This window comes from Chaetodon auriga, chromosome 7 (genome assembly GCF_051107435.1).
Source record: "Chaetodon auriga isolate fChaAug3 chromosome 7, fChaAug3.hap1, whole genome shotgun sequence".
Lineage (NCBI taxonomy): Eukaryota > Metazoa > Chordata > Actinopteri > Chaetodontiformes > Chaetodontidae > Chaetodon > Chaetodon auriga.
The window spans coordinates 11,730,001-11,755,824 of NC_135080.1; the positions used below are offsets into that span (position 1 = coordinate 11,730,001).

Genomic DNA, 25,824 nt, shown 5'->3' on the forward strand with positions numbered 1-25,824 from the left:
GGCTCACTGGCTGCTGCGTCTTCAGGGTTAGCTTGCCTGGTAAAAAAGAAAGTGAGTTTTCCATTTTACAGATCTCAGGTCCAAGGTCAGTAGTAGCGTAACAGAACAAAGTTGAGCCGCCATGTTAACTTTTTAAAGGAATGATTCCCTGAACTTTGATGCAGAGTTGCAGTGAAAAGACAGATGAGTGTTTTGTTTTACTCTGAAGTGCAGTGATGAGTTTGGGAGGAGTGACTTTTTTTTTTGTTTGTCTCCATTGAGTGAAATCCTGTAGGCTATGACTTCGAACATTTCTGCTGGTGTAACTGGTAAAATGGGCATGTTTGTCATCAAAGAAATACACAGATGATACGATTGTGATGTTTATTTACCGTCTATGGCACAGTAGCCTTCCATGTTGACAGGCTATTACTCGTGACGTCTAACCAGCCAGGTATTGCAGTGAGTGCAGCGTTGAGGTGGCAACATCAGAGCAAAAGTAGAGTATTTTTGGAGTAATTTAACCCTAATCCTTCCTTTGCTGATCCGAAAAGTGATCTATGTTTGAAAGCCGTGTCTGTGAACCATTGCCGGCCTAAAGATCAGTGTTCACCAAGCTAGCTTTTAATTGAGCGTAGAAAGACACTTTTGTCTTGTGGGTGCATCTGTAGATGCTGCGTAGTGCCCAGTTACCTCCACACAATTATAACACAACTATGGACTATCACTGACAGACCACTGCAGGAAAAACATAGGTTTGAAGTTGCATTGCTCGCTCGTAAATGAATATTTATACCGTATGAAGCGCTAAGTAAGTTTAGCTGTAAGATGTTTGATGTGAGACAAGTTCAGTTTCTTGACTGAGGACAAACTAAAGCATGTGTTGTGACGGCCACGCCTGTCACAGTGCATCAGGAATCACTCGGTCCTGTCTTTCCATGTCTTCGCTTCATCTCTCCTTCCATCACTCCCCTTCCTCCCTCCCTGCTGTGTGTCTGGGCTATAATGTGCTCCTATGATTGTAGTAAGCAGGCCACAGTGTCTCTGAGGCCTTGTGCTACACCACCATTACTATCTGGCTTGCCTCCACAACAAATTGGATGAACAGGCACTGACACATTTTCAATATTATTACATTAAACCAAGTGGATTTTGATTGATAACCTAATATTGGCCTAATGCAAAACATCAATCATGGCAAGTATATTAATTATTTAATATTGTGGCGTAATTCAGAAATCGATGCCGCCTCTGCGTTGAAGGCACAGAGAACGGAGGGAGGGAGGGAGAGAGGGAAGAGGGAGATAAGGAGAAAAGGAAAGCTCTGTCCCTGAAGACCTCAGCAGATTATATGATGTTTTGAAAAGAGAGATGAGGATGTAAAATGGTGCGTGTGTGTGTGTGTGTGTGTCAGCTGTGTGCGTCTAATGGATGGAGCGATCCCTTTGGCCCTGGTGTGGACAGCGCTGGACAGCTTGCCCTTGATAAAGTCAAGACAACAGATGACAGAGCGCAGGGATTAAATGCAAGTGAAGAGCTTAATAAAGGTTGGATCACAAAAATGAAAGAGAGGAAAAGAAGTCGTTATGAAAAGGAGTGCGAGGGGAGAGCGGCGGGGGGAGAGAAGAAGCGAAGGGAAATGAGTGGAGGAGGAGGGATGGAGCGCTGCGTCTCCCCTGTGTTAGATTGTTTCTCACTAATTGCGCTTCATTAGCGGATTACACACACTGTCACCACGGTAACAAATGTCTTGCTGTCTGGATGCCGGGCGCCCGTCATGTATAATGAATGTGGCGGGGTGTTCGTCAGAGTGTAATGTGATTACAGCGAGATGAAGTTTGCCTTAAGTGTTTGACTTGTCTGCATGTGGCTCGCTGACAGGGCGCAGAACAAACAGGCAAACCTCCTTCACGACGTCTCTCCAGCCGCTTCTGACTTTTCTTCATATTTCTGTTTCTCTCGCTCCTTCATGCCAGCATGCAGAAATGTTGATGATGTGGGAACGGCTTAGGCTTGTGGTCACACTGGGAACGGGACCTGGCCTGATGGATGGATGGATGGATGGATGGAGGGAAGTAGGGGAGGGTGGGGATGGATGAGACAGTATGTAATTTTAGAGATGGTGTAGATTTGCACTGTGATGCTGCCGGCTGCATTAGCAACTGAAGCCTGTCGATAAGCCTTCCTCCCTCTCAGCACACACACACATGCACACGCACACACAGAGTGGAACACCACAGCCAGAGTGGAGTTGTCAGTAATGGGGGCCAGAGTTGGATTTTTGAAGGGGGGGGGGGGTTCGCTGGGATCGGGGATGGGGGCTGTTTGTGTTCTCTTGATCTGTTGATTTTCACTGCTGCAAATTTGAAATGTGCCAAAATTGCATCTATTATTTACTGCCAATTTGCTCTTTTTAAAACCGACTGCCCCCCCACCCCCACCGCCCCCCCCCACTTCCCCGGCTCGCCATTTTGTCGTCGCTACCCCGATAATCACACACACATTTTTTATTAATTCGCAGATAATAAGCTCTGAGGTCTCTCTCTGTACTTGGAAATTATTATTATGTCTGCCAGCACTGTGGCGACAGTATTAGTTAACCTCTGTCTGGTGTTGACGCAAACACACACACACACACACACACACTCTGAAAGGTAACAATTAGGATAATTCATCATCTGTTTTTCTTTCCTTTTGATCAAGCGCAACATTTTTTGATGTCACAAGCATCACTTTCTCGCACAGTCACTTCCATCCTGCTCGCTCAGTAACAGAAAGAGAAGCACGTTGAGATTATTGTGACAGCTGTGGACTGTATTCCAACCGGAGATGAAACAGTTAGCCGACTCAGCAATAGAAAATGAATTTGCCGCCATATGATATCGATTGATTGTTTGAAGTGATTTCTGAAGCGAAAATGGCCAAAGATTCTCTGGATTCAGATTCTCAAATGTGAATATTTTCTTGTTTTCTGAATCTTCTTAAACTCAGTATCTCCGGGCTGATGGTAGACCAGAAGACCCTTTAAGCTAATTTCATCATCTTGGCCTCTGGAATCTTGTGATGGGCAGTAATTGCTTTTTGCTGCCATTCTGTAATAATGAATCAACTGATTGAGAAAATAGTCGGTAGATAAATTGAAAATGGAAATAAAGAAAGTAAGTTCCTGCTAGTCAGAATTCGCCTCAGGATTGTCCTGATTTAATGTGTTGAAATACTCAGAACCTGGTTTAGAAATGTTCATAAGGCACATTTGAACAGAGTTTATTTTTCTGTCTCTCGTGTGTATTTGTGTGTATGTATTATTTGGTCTGTGTGTGTGTGTGTGTGTGTGTGTGTGTGTGTGCGCAAAATTGTTCTTTTTATTAAATGATGTTTTGTGTCAGCACTTTATTTACAGTGGGGGAAATGTGTTGTTGTGTTGCAGGGACACCGGGAACATCAAAGGCAGATTAGAACATCTGGTAAGTTCTATTTGACATCCCCCTTTTATCCCCCATACACACGCACACACACACACACACACACACACACTTTGATATCTGCATCTCTAATGAAACCTCCGGAATTGGAGCTGAATACCTGCAGCTAACAGGCAGGGAGAGACAGAGACAGAGAAAATGGGGATAGAGGGAGGGTAGTGTCTCCCCCAGGGCCTGGTCCAGCTTTTATATTAGTGTTTCATTTATCCCTAGTTCTGCCCAAACACACACACACACACACACACACACACACACACACACACACACACACACACACACACACACACACACACACAGACACACACAGGTTGTCCACTCTGTTCTCCCTCATTTAATTGTGGATATTTGCAGGGTTTTTTGCATCTGTGCATAGCTATTTGCACATGGATGTATGAAAGGATCACATTTTTTTTTTACCTTCCAGTCATAACTGTTGGAACCATACACACACTCACACACACCCACACCTTCTCCCTTTCCCTCCTCCTGCCAGCATGAGGCCTTGCCTGGGTCTTCTCCCATCCGTGGATGGAGGGCCTGCTGGAAACACACTCCTGGGACAGCCCTGAAAATTTAATGGCCAACGTTTCCAAGGTTTCTCTTGCTGCTCGCTTTAATATGGGGTCAGAGTGCCGTGCAACAAAGTGAAAAGGTTCTCTCTCCTCTTTTTGGGTGGGAAGGAACTGAGGTTTGATGTGCCCCATATTCCAGGGGATGAATTATAGACAGAGGTCAGCGAGGGTCCCGGCTCTCTGTGGATGTCGCATGCCCTCCCTCCCTTCCCTCACTGCATACTAAACCGCAGCTCCCAGCACCCTACGCAAATGACCCCCCGCCCCACCACGCGCTACGCAAATGACCCTGAATATGCCACACAAATGACTGACCCCGAAATTCAAACAGTTTGCAGCTACTCTCCACTTGAGTGAGCGGCAGATCAGATGAGGTTGACCTCAGATTTCAGCGTTGTGAAGCTCGGTCACTGAATTGTTCCTTAATATTATTATTGACTGTCTTCTGAACTCTGATCGAGGAGGGGTTAGTTTTAAGAGTGGAGGGATTTTGCCTTTTTTTTTTTTTGATCAGAATCTTAAATAAAATGACGGACATTAAATATAGTGCGCGGTGCAGCGATGGCGTAGTTTGGGTTTGGAGATGTCTGTGGGTGGGTCTGGAGGTGTGATTGATGTGGTACTCCATAAAAGGTGGTGTGAATTATTCAAGAGAGGATTACATGCATAAACAGCATTAATCAATATGTGTATTGGCAGTTATATCTGGGCAAACATTAGGCAGTGCGTGTCTCATGTTGAGATGAGTCTTCCTCTTAAAGGCAAGTGGAGGAATGCGAACTAATTTATACGACATAAGTGATACTGGGTCAATATCGTATCTAAATGTACTGCGTGTAGGAGAAGTCACAAATAAGTTTTCATGCTTTTGTGTTCTTACACATTTATCTGGCCAAAGTTGCCTTGAATTGTGTGTTTGTGCACCGTATTTTATACTAGTTTACTGAAGTTAGACACAACAGCAGCACTGCAGAGGAATGTAAACTAGATTGTCTTTCACACAATCGTCCCAGCTGGCATCGGCGTTGCACGTGTGAGTATATTTGCATTAATGTCAGTCTCTTGGCAGGCGTTAACGCAGCCAGTTTGCATGTGTGTTTTATATGGTTTTTGCATTGAGTGGACCTATAGGGACAGATTCTAACATGTTTGCATTTGATTCTTAGTAACTGCCGTGTCTTGATCGGGGGAGCTCAGGAGTTAAACACAACATTTACACACACAGACGTACGCAAACACACACCGGCGTGTTTACCAGTGTGGTTTTTTTTTTTTTTTTGTGAATACGTCTCTGGGAATTTGAATCCCTGAATACTGAGTGTTTGAATTTATGGGTGTGTTTATGCTTATGGGGAGATTGCACCCCAGTAGTCAGCTGCCTGGGGAGTGCAAGACTCTGATTACGATTCGGGACGGAGAACCGTAAATAATGGAGCTCGTCTCCCTCTGAGGTGGAGTTGCCGGGCTGTTCAAAATGTTGTTTTCCTCTGTACCTCACACATATATCCCTGTAGATTTCTAAGCAGGCGTTTATGACTCTCTGTTGATGTACTGCTCTTAAGATTAGTGCATCAACCATATTGACACTTATCATGGTGTTGCCAAACTGCACACGTATTATCAGCTACCTTGAACCCGGTCTTTTTCAAGGAGTCACTTTTTATTCATGTAGATGATAATTTACCTTCTAATATTAATCTAAATAATTTGCAATGGTTGTCAGTAACTGTTCCATTGTTTATTCGTAACAAAAATACAGATTTTCACAGCGACGTGACAATAAAGCTTCTGTTCAAATAGTTCTTGTGCTTGATTTTTCATGATGAATACTAATGTTACCTCCTCCTGTTAAGTTAACAGTCTGAGTGAATGACTGCTGCAGTAATTAGGTGGGCAATTAAGATTTATGTGGTCTGAGGTTTGTTTTATTGTTCGTGTTTGTTTTGTTTTCGTATTTCAGCAGATTGACTGAAAGTGATCAGTGGCAATACAGAGAAAAAGACTGAAGTTAATTGCTCCCAGTGCTCTGCGTTCCTGTCGGCTTTTGCACACACACACGCGCACGCACGCACATACGCGTCTGAGCACATACACATGAACTGAAGTTCGAGTTGGACGATTCTTTGCTCTGGGAGAAATGGAGCGATAGTGAAAGAGGTGGCCTACAGCAGCTAATCAGTCCAGATGCACAGCTTTTTAGAGGGAAGTAGAAGAAAGCCAGCAGCTCAATCAATACATGAGGAATCAGCCTCATCAGGATTACTGGCTCAATCAGCAGCTGTACCCATCAGTCTACTGCACACACTGCCCGGGGAAGAAGAGGAAGGGAGAGGGGGAGAGGAAGAACAGGGGAGAAAGGGAAATACGTCATCTGTCCGTGGAAGGGGGAGTTTGAACTGGATTTGATGGTGGAGAGCAGGAAAGGCTGGTTTACAGGTCAGTCCAGGGCTGCAGGTTGAGCTGAGGTCACTGAAAAGCAATAAGAAGGTCCTTTAAAGTTTGTCTGTGGAAAAATTACTGTTTTAATTTTGTTATTAGCAAACACATCATTTAACAACAGTTGTCTGGCACGCGGCAAGCCCCCTGCTCTTATTTATGGGGGAGTGTATGCATTAGACCTCTGAATGAAATGGCATCTTTAAATGTAGTAAGGCAGCTCAGTACACATAATGAATCTTTCTTATATTGAATAAAGCCATTAAGTGTTTCTGCACCACCCCAAAGCTTAAACTGATCCCTTAAAGGTGGTGCTGTATTATAATTTTTCCAACAGGATTCTTACCTACACATTTTCTAACCATCCGGTTCACTCCATCAGCGGAGTTACTATATCTGGCTCTTTGTTAAATCTGCTGCCAGCGAAACAACTCATTGAATTTCTGTGTTGGGTTTCTGTCCCTCTACTGATGCTAGATGCTGCCGTTGGCACAAGGTTTCTGAGTAATTCTTTAGGTTTAATCTTCTCCGTCAATAGTCAGTAATTGAACTTGCTTAGCTTGATGTCGTTGCTATCGGGAGGTCAAAAACCTGCTTGCCGAGTCTTTTGCGAATGCGTCGCCAGATTGCTGTGAACGTGGCGCACTTCAGGGAAAGCTGATGTCGTCCCAGTGTCCCTTGGTGAGTTGAAGAGTTTACAGAGGCAGATAGCCTTGTTGATCTGCTGACAGATCGGCAGCAGCAGCTGTGGTCAGGACAACGCGCTCATGCAACAAGATAGTGACAAACTGGGCCTCTCTGAATGTGGCAGTGAGCTGGCCTAAAACTGAGTCGTCTCAGTGTGGGATAGGAGTTGAGGAGAGGTCAGAGGTCAGAATGCCATCTAATTGTTTCTTTTATTCATTCTGCGTCTGCTCATGTTGTCAGACGTTAATTGTCTCATTAAACACTTTCTCTTCATCTCTCACTGTATCTTTGAATTTCTTCATCTCCAGTACGATTGTATAGGATAAAGAGGTGGAAACGGCTCAGAGAGAGAGATTCTGGACAGATAAAGGATGGGGGGGGCGGGGGGGGGGGGGGTTGATAATCTGCAAACAGATTTCCATGCTTATTACACTAATGATTTCATGATATTTGATGTGGTGGCGGGGGTTGGGAGGATGTGGAAGCACGGGTGGAGGGGGTGGGGTGGTCTTTTTCTCTCATCTCGACGTCGCGGCTAAATGATGGAGTAATTTGAGTGACCTCTGACTTGGGGCAGGCCCAGACGTAATTGCATGTCATTCTGGCACTGAAATAGGAGAAGGAGGGGGGGCACCAAATACAAAGTATCCCCCCCCCCCCCCCCCCCCCCCCGTCTTCCCCTCCTCTCTGGCAAATCACTTGTTTTTCTGTCTCCTTTTCACATGTCCCCGTCCCTGTCTCGCTCTCCGTCTTGTTGTGTCTCACTGTGGCATGCTCCCTGAGTGTTTCCCAAAAAAAAAAACACCCCCCAAACAAAAGAAAGATTGCATTAATTTTCAAATGATGATATTACATTAAGCGCAGAGATCTCATATATCAAAATGTGAGAACTACTCCCTTACTGTATGTGCTTCATCTTAATGGTATCGCTGGATGTCAAGGGCATGGAGGAAATTAAATCGGAAAGTGCAGATAGACCAAAGAAGATATTATCTCTGGATGATTGCAGTTTTGATAGGTATTCCAGTGAATTTCATTTTCTCCGGATGGGGAGAAGATGAGTTAGCCTGCACATTTGCTCATTTTTCTTCTACATGATTTATGTGAGTTGAGTATAAAACTCTCTCTCCCCCCACCCCCCACCCCCCACCCCCCCCTTCACCCTCACCACCACCCTCTTTATCAGGTACACATACATGCACGCGCACGCACACGCAAACACACAAACATGGGGTAGTAAATTACTGCCTTTGAGTCGTGTCTTAGCTGGGGCAGTTTACGCGAGTGTACGTTTGCGTACTTCTTGTATGGTTGTATGTGGGCGAACTGCAGTGCGTATTTTGTGTATTTGTATGCACGTGCATGTGTTGGTGTGTGTGTGTGTGTGTTTGCGCTTGTGTGTCTGAGATAGCAGCAGAGCCATCAGCGGGAATGATTCCAGGGAGACGGGGGAGTGTCATTACTCAGACTTGTTTACATTCTAAATACGTAATGAAATCTTGTTGGTAATAATGACGGGAATAAAAGTTTGGGAAATTGTAAAAGTGGTGAAGTTTGAGAAATGAGGCCCGGCCTGTGAAATAGCATTTGGGGGCAGGAAACGACATTATTATGCAGTGCTCCTGCCTGCCTGAGACATGAAGATGAACTGCTGGCGGGCCATAAAATGCTGTTAGCCCTAGCCTGAAGTATGGCACATTGTAAAAGAGCCCTGATCCCATATTGCCATTATATATAAAAGTATAGCCATACACAACATTATTTTTCATATAAGATGAGCTCAGATACTGTGGCCCAGGCCCCCCAAATACATACACTGATAGGCAGATTTTTTTCTCCTCCTTATAAAATATATAAATAAACATATTGCCATGGAACCCATCTCTGCCCTGATCTTATAGACCTCGATATTAAAAACAGAAATATTGCATTTTCTAGGGCCTCTGTTTTCCCCTGTCCTCTTTTGGGTATGGGATATATCCGTGTGTTTGTTTGGGGGGAGGCGAGGAGGAGGAAGAGGAGGCGAGGAGGAAGCCCGAGCGGCATGCAACAAATGAAAGAAAATGGAAACAGATGAAGACTTTAAAAATATAATGAGATGAATATTGAGCGTATCAACTCCAGCATAAAGAGAGTTGGCTGGGGTCGTGTGTGTGTGTGTTTGTGTGTGTGTGTGTGTGTGTGTGTAGTGCAACTGTTTATTAACAGATAATAATGGTTACAGTGGTGCAATTAAGGTTCATGTTACAGCAGATGTTGATATCATTGATGTGCCAGAATACAGTATAAGAAGCAGGATAACGCGTGTATTAAGTTTTCACCATGTTTACAGTTCTGCAGTTTATCTGTTGACCTTGAGCGTTTAGTGCAGTTCAACTTTCTTTCAAACACTAGTTTAATAAGGAATGAAGCAATCACGAACTTTAACAGCAGGGGTGATTTAATTTCTCTATAAAGTGTTAAAGAAATGCACTTGCCTGTTTTTGGGAGGCTGCCTCTTTAGAGGACATACAGCAGAGGCAAAGTCACCAATCTGTCCTTCATGTGAAGAATGGCCGCGCACCGCTCTGAGAGACTGTGTGTGATTTGGCTCATCTCAGCACTGAGAAAATGATTATCTTTAAAACTAATAATCCTGTGATGTGTGGTGTATGTCAAAATTATGTAGGAAATGAATGTTTAAAGAATGAGGATCTGGCTCCACGTTCTCTGTTTTCAGTGGAACGCAACTTTTTTTTTTTTTTTTTATCATTTATGAATATTGGTTTCTAATGAGAAAATAGCTAACTAGCTAAACATCTATGTTTTTATGGCTCAGAATAGTTCTCCATGTCAATTTCAGGAGTAATCTTCGCAAAAAAGACTTTTAAGAGTATCTTATTTTCAGATTTCTTTGATTTCTTTATTTATTTTTTTGCATGGTGTCATATATTGTGCAACTACGGAGTTGTGGAGTTGTAGTGGAGTCGTAGCAGGGCAGTGCCTCAGAGATGATGGTTTACTGTGTCGGCCGATTCTAGAGCTCAACTAATCATCGGGAGGACCAGCAGTGCTTCACTCCCTCTCTGACCTACAGTCGCTGTCCAACCCATCATTGCTTCATCGTCCCACCCTCTCTCCTCTTGGTCTCATCCTCACTTCCTCAGTTTTTGTCTTGTGCATTCAGAGTCTTTGCAGCGACATTATGAGGTTTATCCTTCTCTGTTTTATTCCCGTCTCTTTCTGCTCCGCCATAAATTAATTCCTGTTGTTGTGTGGCATGATGGAGGGAGTAAATCTTTCAGTGAGACAGCGGTCTGACTATCTGACCACAATCTGGCTTGCTCTGCTTCATTGTGTCTGCTCTAACAGGCATTTATTCATCTGCTGACCCACCCTACTTTGCTTTGTCTGGTCGGCCTCAGGCCCAGTAATGATAATAATAGTCCCTTGGGCCAGAGTATGACTACAAATAGATGAAATTTCCTGCATGCAGTACCTCATTATACACAGTGTAGCATTGTTTTTACCAAGCCGAGTGAGGGTTATTTATTTTTCTAATGGGACGTGTTTATTTTTGACTAATGGGACAGACTCTGGGCACTTAGCCTCAGCTACGCGAGTCTTAGTGTGTCTGTCGTCACTGTGGTGAGGTAAGCGAACAAGCTGGAGGCCTACTGTGACCACACTTCCTGTCACATTTAGGCCAAGAGTTAGCCTGAGTCAAGTGGGTGTGGGTGTAAAGCGCTGGCAATAATAGCCCAATAATAGTGGATGGCAGTTACTTGAGAAGGAGGATGTTTATATAAAAGGCGTTCATTTACACCTCGACAGAGAGAGAGGAAACATACATGGCCCGTGTTGTTGATAATAATACTTGCACCATACACGCGTGACTGGATTTCATAAACATGTACAAGCGTTCACAGAGCGCTCCTGCTCTTACCAAGTGTTTCATCCATAAGGCACGAGAGACAGAAGCCTCAAAGCCTGGCCACATAAAACTCCTTACTTCCTGTGCTTGTCAGAGGGTCACACTGATTGGTCAGGTGTGCAGAGGAAAGGAAAGAAGGCAGGATTTGAGCTTCTCCATCAGGCTCTTTTTTATTCTTTGCAAAGCTATTTCTGTGTTTTTTCATGTGTACAACCGAATGCAACGCTATGAACGCCTCCCAGGGAAAATTGTCTGAACGTGTGCGCTGTCATCCTTGTATTTAAACTATTACAGCAGCTCACCCCTGCCTACAATGGCCAGATCATCACCCTGCCTTTGAATGTGGCTGTTGGGAGCAGCCGTAAGCACTTTTGCATCCAGCATTGTTGATGGCATGTCACGCCAAGTAGTTCTTTCTGAGCGTAGTGCATGATTGCTAACGCCGGTGGTCAATTAATCTTAGGTTTCGTGGTGGCTCTCCTTGTCTGCATGTCAAGTGTCCTTGAGGGAGACACTGAACCTTAAACTGCTCCTAATGAGCAGGTCAGCTTCTTGCACAGCAGCTCAGCCACTGTCACTCTGTGTGTGTGTGTGCATGGGTAAGTCAGAGGCATTATAAAGCAGGTTAACAGTGCTACAGTATATACTGTAAGTACAGTGCATTTACTATGACCACAAATGACCATTGTAACAATAGAAGTCTCCTTTAACGCCGTATTCTTCATCATTTTTAAATTTCTTCCTCACCTGCTCTTCTTCCCACTCTCCCTTTTTGTCTGCTGTACTTCTTGAGCTCTGAAGGAAACAAAAGCAACTTTATCTGTCTGTCTTGTCTTTGTTCCCCCTCTCCCTGTTTCCCCTTTCCTCACAGTGTGATAATCTAAAGCCCCCTTAAGGAAAGCGCTGCTCATTTCCAACACACACACACACACACACACACACACACACACACACACACACACACACACACACACACCGAGTCCCTCTCTTGGTGTCTCATGTTTGTTTGTGAGCATCGGAAAGGCACAGTTGTAATTGAGGGGCGAAGCCACTTCAGATGCAGCGGGTGCCTCTTTCCCGGTGGGGGGAGCATAGATCTGCCTCTGGGGAGCACAATTAACTCCTTTTTATTGTTCACTAATGAATTACACACAGAGGAAGCGGCCATGCATGTGTGAATTAGAGAGAAAAATAGAGAGTTTGTTGGGAAGCAAAAACATGCAATGCCGTGTGTGTGTGTGTATGCGTCATTATGTTTGCTTAGTTGTGAGCTGACTTCTGAGTACCGTTCACTTGTGATGATACTTTGGTATAAATTAGCCTGTGTCAGCCTCTGTTTACTTCTGTACACAGAAAACACAAGCCTCTGATTTTTTTCTATTTTCCGCCGTTATTTAAAGGGCAGTTCAGTGTAGAATCACACATGGCAGAAAACTGCTTTCTACTAAAACTTTAAATATGTCGCGCTCCAATAATTGACATTAAAGCAGGTGTTTTTCCCACTTACAGGTGGTAGGAAATAGTTGCTTTGACATCACTGATTAGCATCTTAAGAAAAGCAAGTTGCTTGAAAGTTTCGCTGCGACAGAGAGCGCAGCAGCATGCGATTGAGTGTTGTGTTACCCTCAGCTGGCAAGACTGTGTTGGTGTGTGTGTGTGTGTGTGTGTGTGTGTGTGTGTGTGTGTGTGTGTGCATTGAGGATGCATGGACTAACACATGCCTTAAGGCCAATGTAAACAAATGCTAATGTAATTACCGAGGGGGCGTCGTAATAAACTGTAACTAAGATGATTGCGCAGCACACAATGATCAGGTTAGTTAAGCTGTGATGTGTTATTGCTTTAAATGACTGGTTGCACCAAGACTGATTTCTGTGTCGTTCTAATTGCTCAGCAGGCTAAGCCCTTTACCATTTAGCTGGTTTCGAATCCTGCTCAGGACTTCAGTTTTGTGGCATGTAATCCTTTTTTCTTTTTTTTTTTTTGCTGTAAAACTGCTCCAGTGAAGGCAAAGATGCCAAAAAAAGCAGGAAAAAAATAGACTGAATTGTGCCCCTATCACTTCTTCATGAGGGGGAATGGGAAGGGCGTGTGTGCGTGTGTGCCTGTACATCTGTGTGTGGGTGAAGGCCTCAAGTGTTCTTCATCTTCTGCGGCATAATAGTGATTAGTAATTTCAGCTGTCGAGCAGTGCCAGTCAGCGTGAGCGTGATCCACCGTGTCACCTGCTACAGGGGATGCACGTGCACACGCACACACACATCCACGGTGCATTAAGTGTGCGTCAGTCTGTCTGCAGTGCCTTGATGTGCGTTCCATCTAGAATACAGCACCCTGACATCGCTACATTAAAGGGGGTCATTATATTTCCCTGGCTGCCACCGAAAAGTGACGTTTTTACAAAGTGACAAGTTTACAGTTTGATAAATCAGATTTTTTGCTGCGGGTGGGGTAGGGAGCCAGGAGGAGGAATGGTGGGAGGAAGAGCCGGGTTGTCTGTGGAGAAGGAGGAGGAGGAGGAGGAGGAGGAGGAGGGAAGAAGTGCTGCCTGTCAGCGACGCCTCGGCCCTGTCGTCTAAATGATGCTCCCAGGCAGCGGATTCAGATCCCATCCCCATTAGCATTTAATTTCTCTCTAATCCTACACACAGTCTCCACCGCTGCATGGTAACGAGGGCCGCCCTGCCACGGCAGCGCCGAAAAACCTCAGAGAGCAATCTGCGAGCGCGCTCGCCTCTCTCAGCTCCGCGCCCTGTCCTAGCCATCATTCTTCCTTGACAATTAAGACCCTCAAATCTAATAGCAGTGATATTGGAATTACAGCGAGGCCCTTTTGAGGGTATGTCAGGAAAAAGGGTTGCCCCTCCCAGTACAGCTGTCAAAGCACAAGGCCCTCCTCCTGTTCATGCCCGCTAAGCGTTTCTGATGCACACACACACACACACACACACACACACACACACATACACATACACATACACTCACATGCACATGATGGGAAGGGGAATATGTTGAGTCTTTGGCTGTGATCTTTGTAAAATGTGCTCTCTGTGCCCTCTTATCCAACTCTCCAAAGACTTGTTACAGCAGCTTTTGTTTTCTCTCTTCCTCTCTCTCTCTCTCTCTTTGTCTCTAAATTTCTCTTCATCTCATCCTCATTGATTCTCCCTGGTGTGTCAGAGATGTTGTTGCTTTCTGTTTTTCACTAGCAGGGCTTTTACAGACGAGTAGACCAGTAGATTGGTGAAGTCGTCCCTTGGTGCTCCACGAGGACAGTTTCACTCTAATGGTTGCAGTTAAAGATTATCATGGGTAAAATATATTTCAGCCTAAGGGATGCAACAGTTTTAGAGCCAGGTTGCGTACAGTAGATACAGTTTGTGTCGGCGTGGAGGCTGTCTGTCATGAGCAGGGCTGTGTGATATCAGACAGCTGGGTGGTACAGTAAACTGGTAGATCATCCTTTAAGACGGCGCTTTGCCCTGGAGCGACACACTGAGCCCCGACCAGCTTTAGGCTTTATTCTACAGCTGCCCCTGACCTTTGTCAAAGAAGAATAAACTCACTAAAAAGATAATAAATATAATTTCACATCATTGACTAATTGTCTGTTTTTTTTCTATGTCTTCTGCAGACTCCAGCAGAGCAGGCTAAAGTCCGAATGCATATGGTCCTGCAGGCTGCGGGTAAGTTCATGTTTCTTCTTCTTCTTTTTCCTTCCCTCATAACTTCCCTCTTAACACTTGCCAGCCGCTCGTTCAGGGATGCTGGAGTTTGAGATTAGAGTGCAGATCTGCAGTGAAACTGGACGGCCCAACACCTGAACCTGCGTGACAAAGTGTTCAAGCCATCATTTTTGAGCTAATCTGTTCAAAAGTAACAGTGTACAGCCTGGTTAATCTAGTAACTACTTGTCAAGATATACTTACTGTACATTTTCTTTCATAAAAAATATATTAAAAACTTATTTTTTAGCCATATTTTGCAGCCCTATTGCACACATGCTGCAGCGAACTGGGAATGAGCCACAGTCTCATATACACACTTCTCCACTGTGGACCTGCATGGGTTTTGTACTTGTTTTCCCACACACAGACCCACAGCAATCCTCCAGAAACACACACACACACACACACACACACACACACACACACACACACACAGATGAATGCGTACACACACTCCTGCTCTCCACTTTGAGTGCTTCTGGGCCCATATTCACTGCAGCTTAATTTCAAACACTCCTCCCAGTACATAAGTCATAGATGTCACCATGCACGGCGTGTATATATTCCAGTGTGTATTCGAGGGGTAGAGTTGCGAGCCATATGTGACAGGCAGAGATTGACTGTGGAGAAAGATGTCTTCATGTTTACAGTCATGCACACGCACACACACGGCCCAGCACTTCAGAACAGGGCTCTAATTTCACCACAGGAAATATATGAAAGAACCAGGCACCTATACATCATCTTTAAAGCACCCAGCAGCCACACGCTTACCTCACTTAGGGCTTGTTCTGCCTCACTGTAGGCCACAGAACAACGCTGCAATCCCCTGCTGCGATTTCGCTGATTTGAACTTTGTGAGGCATATTTTACTTACTTCATCATACTTTGAATTGACCTGACATAGTTTACACGTGGGATTTTTTTTGGAGTCGCGGACAATTTGCTCAATTCTGTTTCTGTTGTATATATGAACGTGCCTAACGACTAATTTGCCCGCCAGAAATTTAAATGGGAATTTAAACTTAGATCAGTCAACTAGTTGAAAAGTAAGAAAACACTTGGAAAACGTGTGGCACTTTGCTCTGTGCATCAGGGTTTCAGTGTCGGTCCACGTGTCCTGAAAGATTTCAGTGTGCCGAACAAATGGGAGCCACTCTGGTCAAATATTAATTGTTTATAGAAACTATTTTCCCATGTTTTTGTGTGTAAGTAACTAATAGAGACACCAATTTTTTGACTCTGGTCCAGTATTTAGCGAGAGCTCTACAGCCATGAGACGGGCTGCGATGCAGTCTCTGCGGGCGTTTGCAGTGCATGTCCACTAAAAGTGTTCAGGGCTCAGGCTGTTATCGTAAGTGTCTGACAGCATTATGGAAAGGATCCCTGCTGAGATACCTTTTTGTTAAAGAGGAAGATCCTTTTTGTTTAACCGAAAACAGCTGTCATGTCACTCTCAGCAAAGACACCAGACTCCATTTACAGAAGTAGTAATTTTACCATCATAAAACACGCTTCATTCAAGCTCAACAGAAACAAAATAAAACTCATCAAAGTGTTTTTGGTTCATCTTTCCATTGGTCCATCAATATTTTCACATGTAACCCAGGAATTATTTTCCTCAGACATTATGACCAGAGAGACTTAAATAAGTCAGATTTTCCCGGTTAAAAACAAACAAACAAACAAAAACGGTAATGAATGGATGAATGAATGAAACCCTGCACTGCATTATGAACACATTATCCTCTAAATGTGTACATTTATCAAATAAGAAGTTTGTGTTGTCGACTAATCAGGCGCATTCCTAATTGTATATCAGACACCCCGCGCTCGCTGCCCTGCCACCTCCAGGCTGATGTTGTCCTAATGGTGGTGAAGCGTCGTTAAATTGAGCATGTGGCTTTGAGTGCAGTGGGCCAGACTGGTGCAGACACAGGCCCAGGGCCAGACGCAAGGCGAGAGGAGAGGGTTTAATGCACTGGACAAGTCTCTGGTTTTCGTCTCTTTCCTGGAGGCTTCCAACAGAACAGGTTTATGGCTCAGACAAAGATTGTCTTCACCAGAGAGCCCAGGCTGGACGGCATCAGGCCTCCGGGTGCCCGTGATCATGTCGCTCATAATGATCTGCAGTAAAATACAGAACTTGAACTGGACTTAATCATCGGTTTATATGCAGCCTTGTTTTCTGCCTCACTAATTTAAATCATGTTTTTGTCATTACAAATTTTAAGGATAGCCTTTTTCTTTTCTCAAGTCCCCTGACCCTGCAGCTGCCAAATCTTCTAAATTCATCTGTCTCATGTCTCTTCGTATTCGCTCCATTTTCTTCCCTCTTGTCCGTCTATCTGTCCTCTCGCTCTCCCTCTTACCGTCTTTGTTCCAGTGCTGTTAGCGGACAGAGGGAGACAGGGATGGAAAGAGGGAGGGATGGAGGGCGAGAAGGAAGCAGCAGATGTTGGGAGGTTGTGTGAATGTTAATGTCCTGACGTAGCCGTGGAGCTTAAGCCTCCTCCTCCTTCCCTCCGTTCCTCTCTGAGCGCCCGCCAGGCTTTCTCTCTTGGGGTCTCCTGACATCCTTAAAGCCCGTGGCTCTCCACTCCTCTTCTCTGCTCTCTTCCACCTCTTTCTCTCCCATCCCCTCCCTCCCCTCCCTCCCTCCTTTTGTCCGTCTATGGACTCTCTCTAGTCAGTAGAGAGCAGATCATCCCATGGCTAAAGCGGCTCAGGCCTTTGTGTTGGGGGGCTCTGTGGACCTGTAATGAGCCCCCTCGGCTGGCCCGCTGGCCTGCTTAGCACTCACTGGGGGCTTTGAGTGTGTGTGTGTGTGTGTGTGTGTGTGTGTGTGTGTGTGTGTGTGTGTGTGTGTGTGTGTATGTGTGTGAGGAGGGAGTGGGATGAGGAGGTGAGAGGAGGAGGGCAACACTGGCCCCCAATGAAAGCGCTGGATGGATATGTTTATGGGTCACTTCCTGCTTGGCCTACATATTGAACACACACATACACGTGCGCACACACACACACACACAACACACACACACACATTCACACTCACACACTACACCTCATATTTCCAAGACAAACCCGCTTGCTAATTTCATCAATAACAAGATAAAATTCACAATTTCATTGTTTGTAGCTTTAATTATTCATATGTACATGACTTTTATATTAATTACATAACATTAATAAAAGCTTATTATTGTCAAAATGTGCATAAAATATGTCCATAACATGCTTGCATTTTAAATACAAATATTTATCTTTCATTCTGAAGTATGTGACTTTCAAAGATGGTCGTCACGATCAGAAAATCACAGATTCTTTCATTATATGATGTCGCCCTTGCTCAGGGGGCCTTATCCCAGCCTGCATTTGCCAGATTGCAGGGAAACCTCCCGTTTGAGGTGCTTGAGGTTGAAGTTCAGCTGCATATTGTTGAACAATATCATGTAAAGCAGCAGTGCCACTACTGTGTGGCACCCTCAGTATGTTTTGGCTGATCAGCAGCTTTTCTCTCTCTCTTCTAAAGCAGAGAGTGAGCGCCTCTTCACAGACTCCTCTTTGTCACAAGAGTGTTTTTCTTGTTGTTCTGTACCTCTATAGTGTTTTTTTAGTGTCTGAATTCACCTCCACATCCCTTGACACTCATACAGGACACATCACAAATATACATGTGATAAAGCAGTCTTCCTGCTTTAAGAACCAAAGCCCTCACATTTTCATTCATTCCTCTATACTTCCATGCACACACACACGCACACACACACACACGCACTATGACACTCTAACATATCTATTATACTCCTTTCTTTTCAGCCACTTGGTGAGCTCTTGCCTCCTTTCAGAGCAGTGTCCATTTCCACTCAAATGAGCATGAGCGCTGTGTGGCAGCGGCCCTCTCCTTATCCGCACGTCAATAGAGAGTGTTTGCAGAACACCCACTAAGGACCTGAGGGCCAGGGGTCATCAAAACCTCCATCTTCTCCCTATTTGAACCTTTGACAGCAGCAAAACAAACAATGCTTAAGATCTCATCAGAGGCTTGAACTTGGCAGGGCTCTGAATTAACTTTCTCTATTGGTTTGTCTGAGTTTGACACCTGGCTGGAGTCGACGGGGAGACATGTTTTATTTCTCCCATTTCTTTTAATAATGTGACTATGCAGTATTTGGTTTAGAAGTAAAGCTTCACACTTTCTAGTGCTAAAGTACAGTCAAAATGAAGTCCTTGCAATGCTGCACAGACCTATAAATGACAATATATTGGACTGATTTAGTCTCTCTATTGAAAGGGGATGAATATGATGCATAAATCAGATTTTCTCTCCTAGAGTACTTTTTGGAGTGGTGCCATTTACAGCTAATGCTCAGTGATATAAAGGCAAAATAATTCTGTTTTGACTGAAATTATTTGTGCGTGTTGTTAAATGTGTGCTTGTTTATAAGAGCACCATAAAATGTTCTTGAATGTCCCACTTTTAGCAATAATTTGGCATTTTTCTTAATATTATAGCACACAAAATGCACATTATTTAGCTGTGACTCATTTCCTGCCACTGCTGACTCCCATTCAACTTTAAGGGAAATTGTAGTCAGAGTATTTAAGCACACTGTGATAGTACACCTTGCTATCTCCATATGAATTTGTGTTACAGATGAGGCATTAATGCAGTCTACAAATATTAAAGTAAAAAGGGGCATGAAGCTAATGTTGGAGTTAGAGAAATCCAATTATGAAAGTCAACATCAATATGAGTAAATGTCCCTTTGAATCCTTTTTTTATGGTAGTTGAGAGGAGAGGAAGATGAGAAAAATGAGGGTCCGGTTGATCAGGCGTGTCGCTGTTATGTGATGTGTACAGTATCATGGACCGCTGGCCCCCCAGGACACCCAATTTAACCAAAGTTGAAGGCTTGCAGACATGTGTTTGTGCATATTCTGTCTGTCTGTGATGGCGCATGTTATGAGCATGTCTGTAGGAGTGTGTCTGTCTTGTTTGTGTTTTTCTGTCTGTTTGTATCAGCGCTCTGATCGAGTGACAGACATAAAGAGGCAAAAGGGAGGGGGGGGGGGGCAGCCAAGCTTAGCAGCACCATGTGATCGGACTAATTCTTCCACAGTAAATACGGGGTATTAGGCTTCTCTGTCGCAGCAGGAGTCCTGAAGACACACACACACACACACACACACACACACACACACACACACACACACACACACACCCTTTCTCTGGAGCTCTTTCCTCCGTCTTCCTTGTGCTTCCAGTACCCGCTGTCCCTCCCACCGCCCCAGCCCACCCCCTTAGGCCCTGACAGATGTGTGCTGAACAGACCACATACATGGAGGGTGTCACCTTACCCCCTCTGGAACTAAAGGGCTAATGCGCCACATTTAGGAGGCTGCCGCCCTTTGTTCTGCTAGGATAAGAGGTGACGGGGATGGGGAGACTGACCTAGCCCCCCCCACCCCCCCACCCCCAATCTCTTTGCATATTTTATTTCTCTGTAAACTTGTTTTCCTCCTTTCCCATTCTTCCACTTTTCTCTTCTTCTGTACTCTCATTAATCTCTGTAGGATTTAGCGGTCGTCTCTGGAATGCAGAACTGGATTTGTTAGGCTGTGAATTACAGTTATCGCGCACGTTATCCATCTTCATCATATCGCCGCCACTCTGGTCATAGCACGGCTGTTTGTGTGACGTGACTGAGGTGACTGTCACGAGTGCCAGTCGGCCGTGATCTTTAACTAAGAGGGGATTTCTCTGTAAAAATACGAGGGAATTACCCGGCAGTAACTCCTAAGTACATGTTCTCTTCGCTAAATGTGCAATTGTTTCGACAGCAGCAGCAGCAGCGGCGGCGGCGTGCCACTTCACTGTGAGCAGTTTGAGCTCCAATGAGGGCTTTTTGCTGTCATGAGAACGGGGGATTTTTGAGCCAAAAGATGGTAAACAACTTGATGACAGCTTTTTCTGTTTTGTTTTTTTTTCAAGAATATTAGTATTTTTGTTGTTTTTAAACCGCTGCTGTTGAATTTGGATGTTCGATTTCACAGTGAAGATTCAGTCGGAGAGCAGAAAGAGAGGGAAAATAGGCTGAGAATGAAACGGCTAATCATGACTCACGTAGTTTAATGATTAAAACAGCCTGGTCCATAGAGGAGATTTGCTAATGCTTATCCTGCAGCACTTTTTAAACACCAGTTTTAAAAGCCTCAACTTCATGAATCAGCCTGGATGCTTCCAGGTTAGCTGCATTATAGAAATTTAGTTTGGTGCTCATTTTGGTTCCTGTTTTTTTTTTTTTCTTTTTGGTGGAATGTTTGTGTGAAATTTTCAAGCATAAAGCTGGAAATGTAACATGAAAGCTTCAAATAAACAAAACAGTTACACAACAGCAACAGAAATCCCCTTTGCATCTGTGCAGGAATGTGTCTCCTGTTGTCCTTTGGGAGGATAATGGCACAGGGGTGTCCTGTAATTTAGTCTCCCTAACCATTGATCAGCTGGATTTATGTGCCATTACCTCACTGTTCCAGTCAACAGTCGTAATTATGTCTCAGAGAGCGGGAGAGAGAGAGTGCGGGTCCTCTGGTAACACAGATCCCAAATACCTGAATAAGCTTTTATCAGACAGCCCCTGTTTCTCACGTAGTAGCAGATCGACTGGTGGCAGACCGGCTGACCTCCAGATGAGAGGGGTGGATGGATGGATGGAAGGGTTTGTCGAGCTCAGTTAGAGAGCCATACCTCATACTGAGAGCGCTGTGCCTCAAGCTGTTGCGCTGACCCTCTCGAAAGAAGTCTGTTTACGCTTTAAAGGTGCATGTGAGCTTGAAGAAAGGGCGTGTTTGAAATGGATCTCTGTGGTCCTCTGCATCTACAAGTGGATTGTGTTTATTTCAGTAAGAAAGAAGCCTTCCACTTCAAAGGTGTCTGTCAGTGGCGGTGCGGACTGAGTGACCTAAGGAGTGCATGGATCAGAGTTTTATGTACAATTGATTTTTGGTTTGTTTTATGGGTATAATAAACGCAGGTCCTGCTGCGCCCTGATTTTCTCTTTGCTAAAGTAAGCTCGTGATACCCGCCTCACCCTCCCACCTTTCAGTGCTGCCGTTGCAGAACGTTTTACTGGGACTATTTTACAAATTTGACACTGAAATTAGAGATGCGACAAAATGTCAATCGGTTGTAATTCAATAAATCAATTACTTACTAGTTTCACAAGATATTAATATAATTTTGTAAAAATAAAAATGACAAAAATACACTGGTTCCAGCTCCTCCGATGTGAATATTGGCTGGTTTTCTTAGTCTTCTACAATATTGGACCAAATATTTTTGGGTGTTAGACTGCTGTTTGGACAAATTGTGATGGACGTGCTGTATTTCATTGTTTTCTCTCATTGCATTACAGTTAATCAGTCAATCGAGAAACAAATCAGCAGATTAATTGATGTAAAAAAGTCTCCCAAATTAAAATAAGGGCATCAGTTAGAGCTGGAACATTTCATTGATAAATTAAAAAGCAGGCAACAGAAAGTAAATTGTCAGCTATTTTGAAAATCGGATCATCTTTTAGGTCATCTTGCAGCATTAATGTCAAACAGTCTCTGGTTCCAGCTTCTCACATGTGGGAATTTGGGAATTTTCTCAGTTTATTATATCATTATAAAGTGAATGTCTTTGGGCTTTTGGCTGTTGGTTAGACAAACAAAGACATTTGACGACGCCTCCATGGACAGTTTTTAGTGTTATCTTACGTTTCATAGAGGAAACTGAGAATTGATTAGTTGAGGAAAGAACCATTAGTTAAAGCCCCAAAAGCAATCGCTGTATTTGATGCGCGAGTGGGCGTTGTTTGTGTTTTTATTTTCTTGCTGCATTCCATGTTTTCGCACTTTGTTCTCGGTTATTCTTATTTCAGTAATAGCTGTCATTTCCCTGAGATTGAAGGTCCTCGGTGTAAAAAGTACTTGTCAAATTAGTGTACAACTTTCCTTTCCCTGCTTTGGTGAACAATATATACTGTACTAGAGAGAGCCACTTAGAGGAAACTCTCTGATTCTGTGTGTGTGTGAGAGAAAGAGAGGGAGGGAGGGAGATCGAGAACGCTTTGTTTTTCTTCTGTGGGAAGATTTCAAACAGCATCTGGTGAGCTCTTGAAAAAGACTGTTATGAGTATGTTTAAATCCAAACCGAATCATTTGTGCACCCTCCTTCCTCCTCCCTCCTTTTTCTCTCCTCCTTGTTGTCAGTGTTTGGAGACACATGGCCGTATCTTTCACTCCTCCCTCCTTGCCTCTCCCTCTCTCTGCTTTTCTGTCTCTCTCTCTCAACATGTAGACATTTCCATAACAGAAAAAGAATATTTTTAATTTGCTGCTCTCCATAATTTTGCAACATATGGTATAAACGATTTTGATGCAAATGTATGTGCTAATTATTTGCAGACGAGCCTTAAACAGCCCAGCCATTGAAGTGGAATGAAAGCAAATTTGCAATCACCTTAAATTTTGCTAACCATTTACTGTTAAGTAAACTTTGCTAAGTAATTTAATTACCTTGGACCTCTGGCAGGCGCTCGGGGCCTTTTTCGGGAGGGGGAGGAGAGGGAGGCTGAATGCAAAGAATGCAGAGTGAGAGAGATGAGAAGGAGACGGTAAAGAGAGTGTATACCGCCAGCATCAGTGTTACTGAGATCTCACCATCTCAAAACATTCGTGTTCCCGGCAACTTCACGAGGGAAAGGTGGGAAAGAGGGGGATCTTTTCACAAGTTGTCCTGTGACATCATCTGCTTTTTATGATGTCTTTGCATGTTTCCACGGGGACTTAATGAATGCAGCCGTCTGATTGGACCTGGGGTAGACATAAATGGATTGCAGCAAAGTGTAGACCCGCGCATTCCTGCCGTCGTGATTTGTAATAATTCCTACCCTCTGACACAGTATTCCTCATTTTACCGCCAGCTGCACAATAATGCCCAAACTTTATTTGCATTTCTCCTAATACTGTGGTCATGGTTGTTAATCATGATCTTTGGTCTCGGTTGATTTATGTGGAAAATTCAGAGGGACTTTGCAGCGTTTCTGAGGCTCCTTGGAAGTTTTCATGTTTTATTGTATTACAACATTGTCCTCCACAACAAGCGATACCTTCACGGAGGTGGCTATCAAACACACTCCTGTACTCCGAGGCACCATTGTGTTCAAGGGCGCACTCACAGTGTCAAACAGCTCTCAGTCTGTTACCATTACATCCTGCAGTTCGCTTCAGGTTCAATACAATGCATAGAAACAAGAATATATAGAAAACATGTAGGTATGGTGGTAGTACATACAATATTTAGATAAAAAATGATCTCAATACGAATAATATTTTGATAACATAAGTAGATAGATGGAGATCTGTGTGTGCTGATGGAACGGCAGCTTATCTCGGATGTTTCCTGCCTTTGAACCAGTACATGCTGGGACGAAGCCCCAGCCCCCTGTGACCCTGAATAAGAATAAGTATAGAAAATGGATGGATGGATGATCAGAGCTCCTGTCATAGGTGGACCAGGATGGGTTGCTGCAGCAACCTTGGCCTTCGTACACTAATCACACTGGGTTCTTCTGATGGCTCTTTAGGTGATTGAATTGATTGGTTGTATTACTTTAAAGGGCAACAGCAATTCCAAGGCTTGTTTGATGTCACTTAGTCCACAAATGAAATATCTCGTAGTCATAGGCGCTGACATTTTGGTTAAAACGATTCTGTTTTCGTTGTTTGTCTTTTTTTTCCATTTGATCTTTGTCTTTCACTCTTTTAATGAATCTCAAGTCCCCGCTTACACACACTTTACCTCGTGATGCTTTAATGTGCTGCTCAGCTGTCACATGATTGAGTCACAGGGAATGGCAGATGTAAATGCGGAGAAATGCGATGAATGATGTGGCCGCGACACCTGTGATTGCTTGCAGGGCTTCGTGTGAAAAATTGAGGAATACTTGATTTAATAGCACAGTGGGTGGAGAGGGACAGTCGCCTAGATGTTAGAGTGGAAAATTACCAGGTTGATGGTTCAATTCCCACTTCCTCATAACAGCAAGTTAAAGTGCCCTTCAGCAAGTTCATGTATGCATTACATGCAAAGTGCTGCTGCTGGTTTCACACGGTTTGAAACCTCGTTTTGTTGAGTAAAAACCTCCATGGGGCACCTTTAAAATGCTGGTTTTGTCTAAATAGTAGAAACAGATTGATTATACCTGGTTCTCTATAGACAATAAACTGAAAATAATATTAATTAATACTTTTAATATAATATTTTTCCACAGCCAGCAGCTGGTTAGCTTAGCTTAGCATAAAGACTTGAAACAGGGGGAAACAACTAGCGAGGCTCCATCCAAAGATAACAGAATCTGCTTGCCAGCGCCTTTAAAGTTAACTAATCAACAGTATATGTAACATTATATCTCTTTTTCTCATCTGTACAGAAACCAAAGTGTAAGAATGACAAGTTGTGTTTTACAGGGCGTTGTGCGCCAGACTATTTTTTGGCTTGGAACCAAAAGCGAATAAGCATATTTCTCACAATGTCCAACTGTTGCTTCAAGGCTCTCTGGACTTCCTACATGTGAAGCTGACTGAGCTCTTGGCCTGTCTGTTCGTTTTTTGAAAAGTTTGCAAATCATTAAACATGCCACCTCTGCTGTTGTTCACATAAAGGTCACATTATGCAGTTAAAAATGGTTAATTTTACAGATCTATTCAAGACCATGTTGGATGCTGTTGTAGCGAACAGACAGCTGCAAACACACTGGTTAGCTTCTTACATGATCACCAAAAAAATCAGACTTTGCTGTTAGTGTTTTCATCCATGTCAGCTTCTGTGTGTGTGTGTGTGTGTGTGTCATATATAACCAACTGTCATTTCAACGGAGTCAATAGTCCTCTCAAAGTTTGTATTTTTTCTTCATTTCTCTCCTTTTTTCTCTCGTCAGTATGGCCTCCTGTTGCAGTAAAGTTAAAACAGTTTCCTC

At 43.8% G+C, this 25,824-nt stretch overlaps 1 protein-coding gene across 1 annotated transcript in view; it reads left to right on the forward strand.

Annotated features, from left to right (window-relative positions):
- The window catches only part of rsrc1 (arginine/serine-rich coiled-coil 1), a 108,596-nt gene that overhangs the window by 37,408 nt on the left and 45,364 nt on the right, over positions 1 to 25,824 (forward strand). The window contains exons 5-6 of the mRNA XM_076734448.1: positions 3,407 to 3,443; positions 14,704 to 14,755. Of these exons, the coding sequence (XP_076590563.1) occupies positions 3,407 to 3,443; positions 14,704 to 14,755 (89 nt within the window). The remainder of the gene's footprint in view (positions 1 to 3,406; positions 3,444 to 14,703; positions 14,756 to 25,824) is intronic.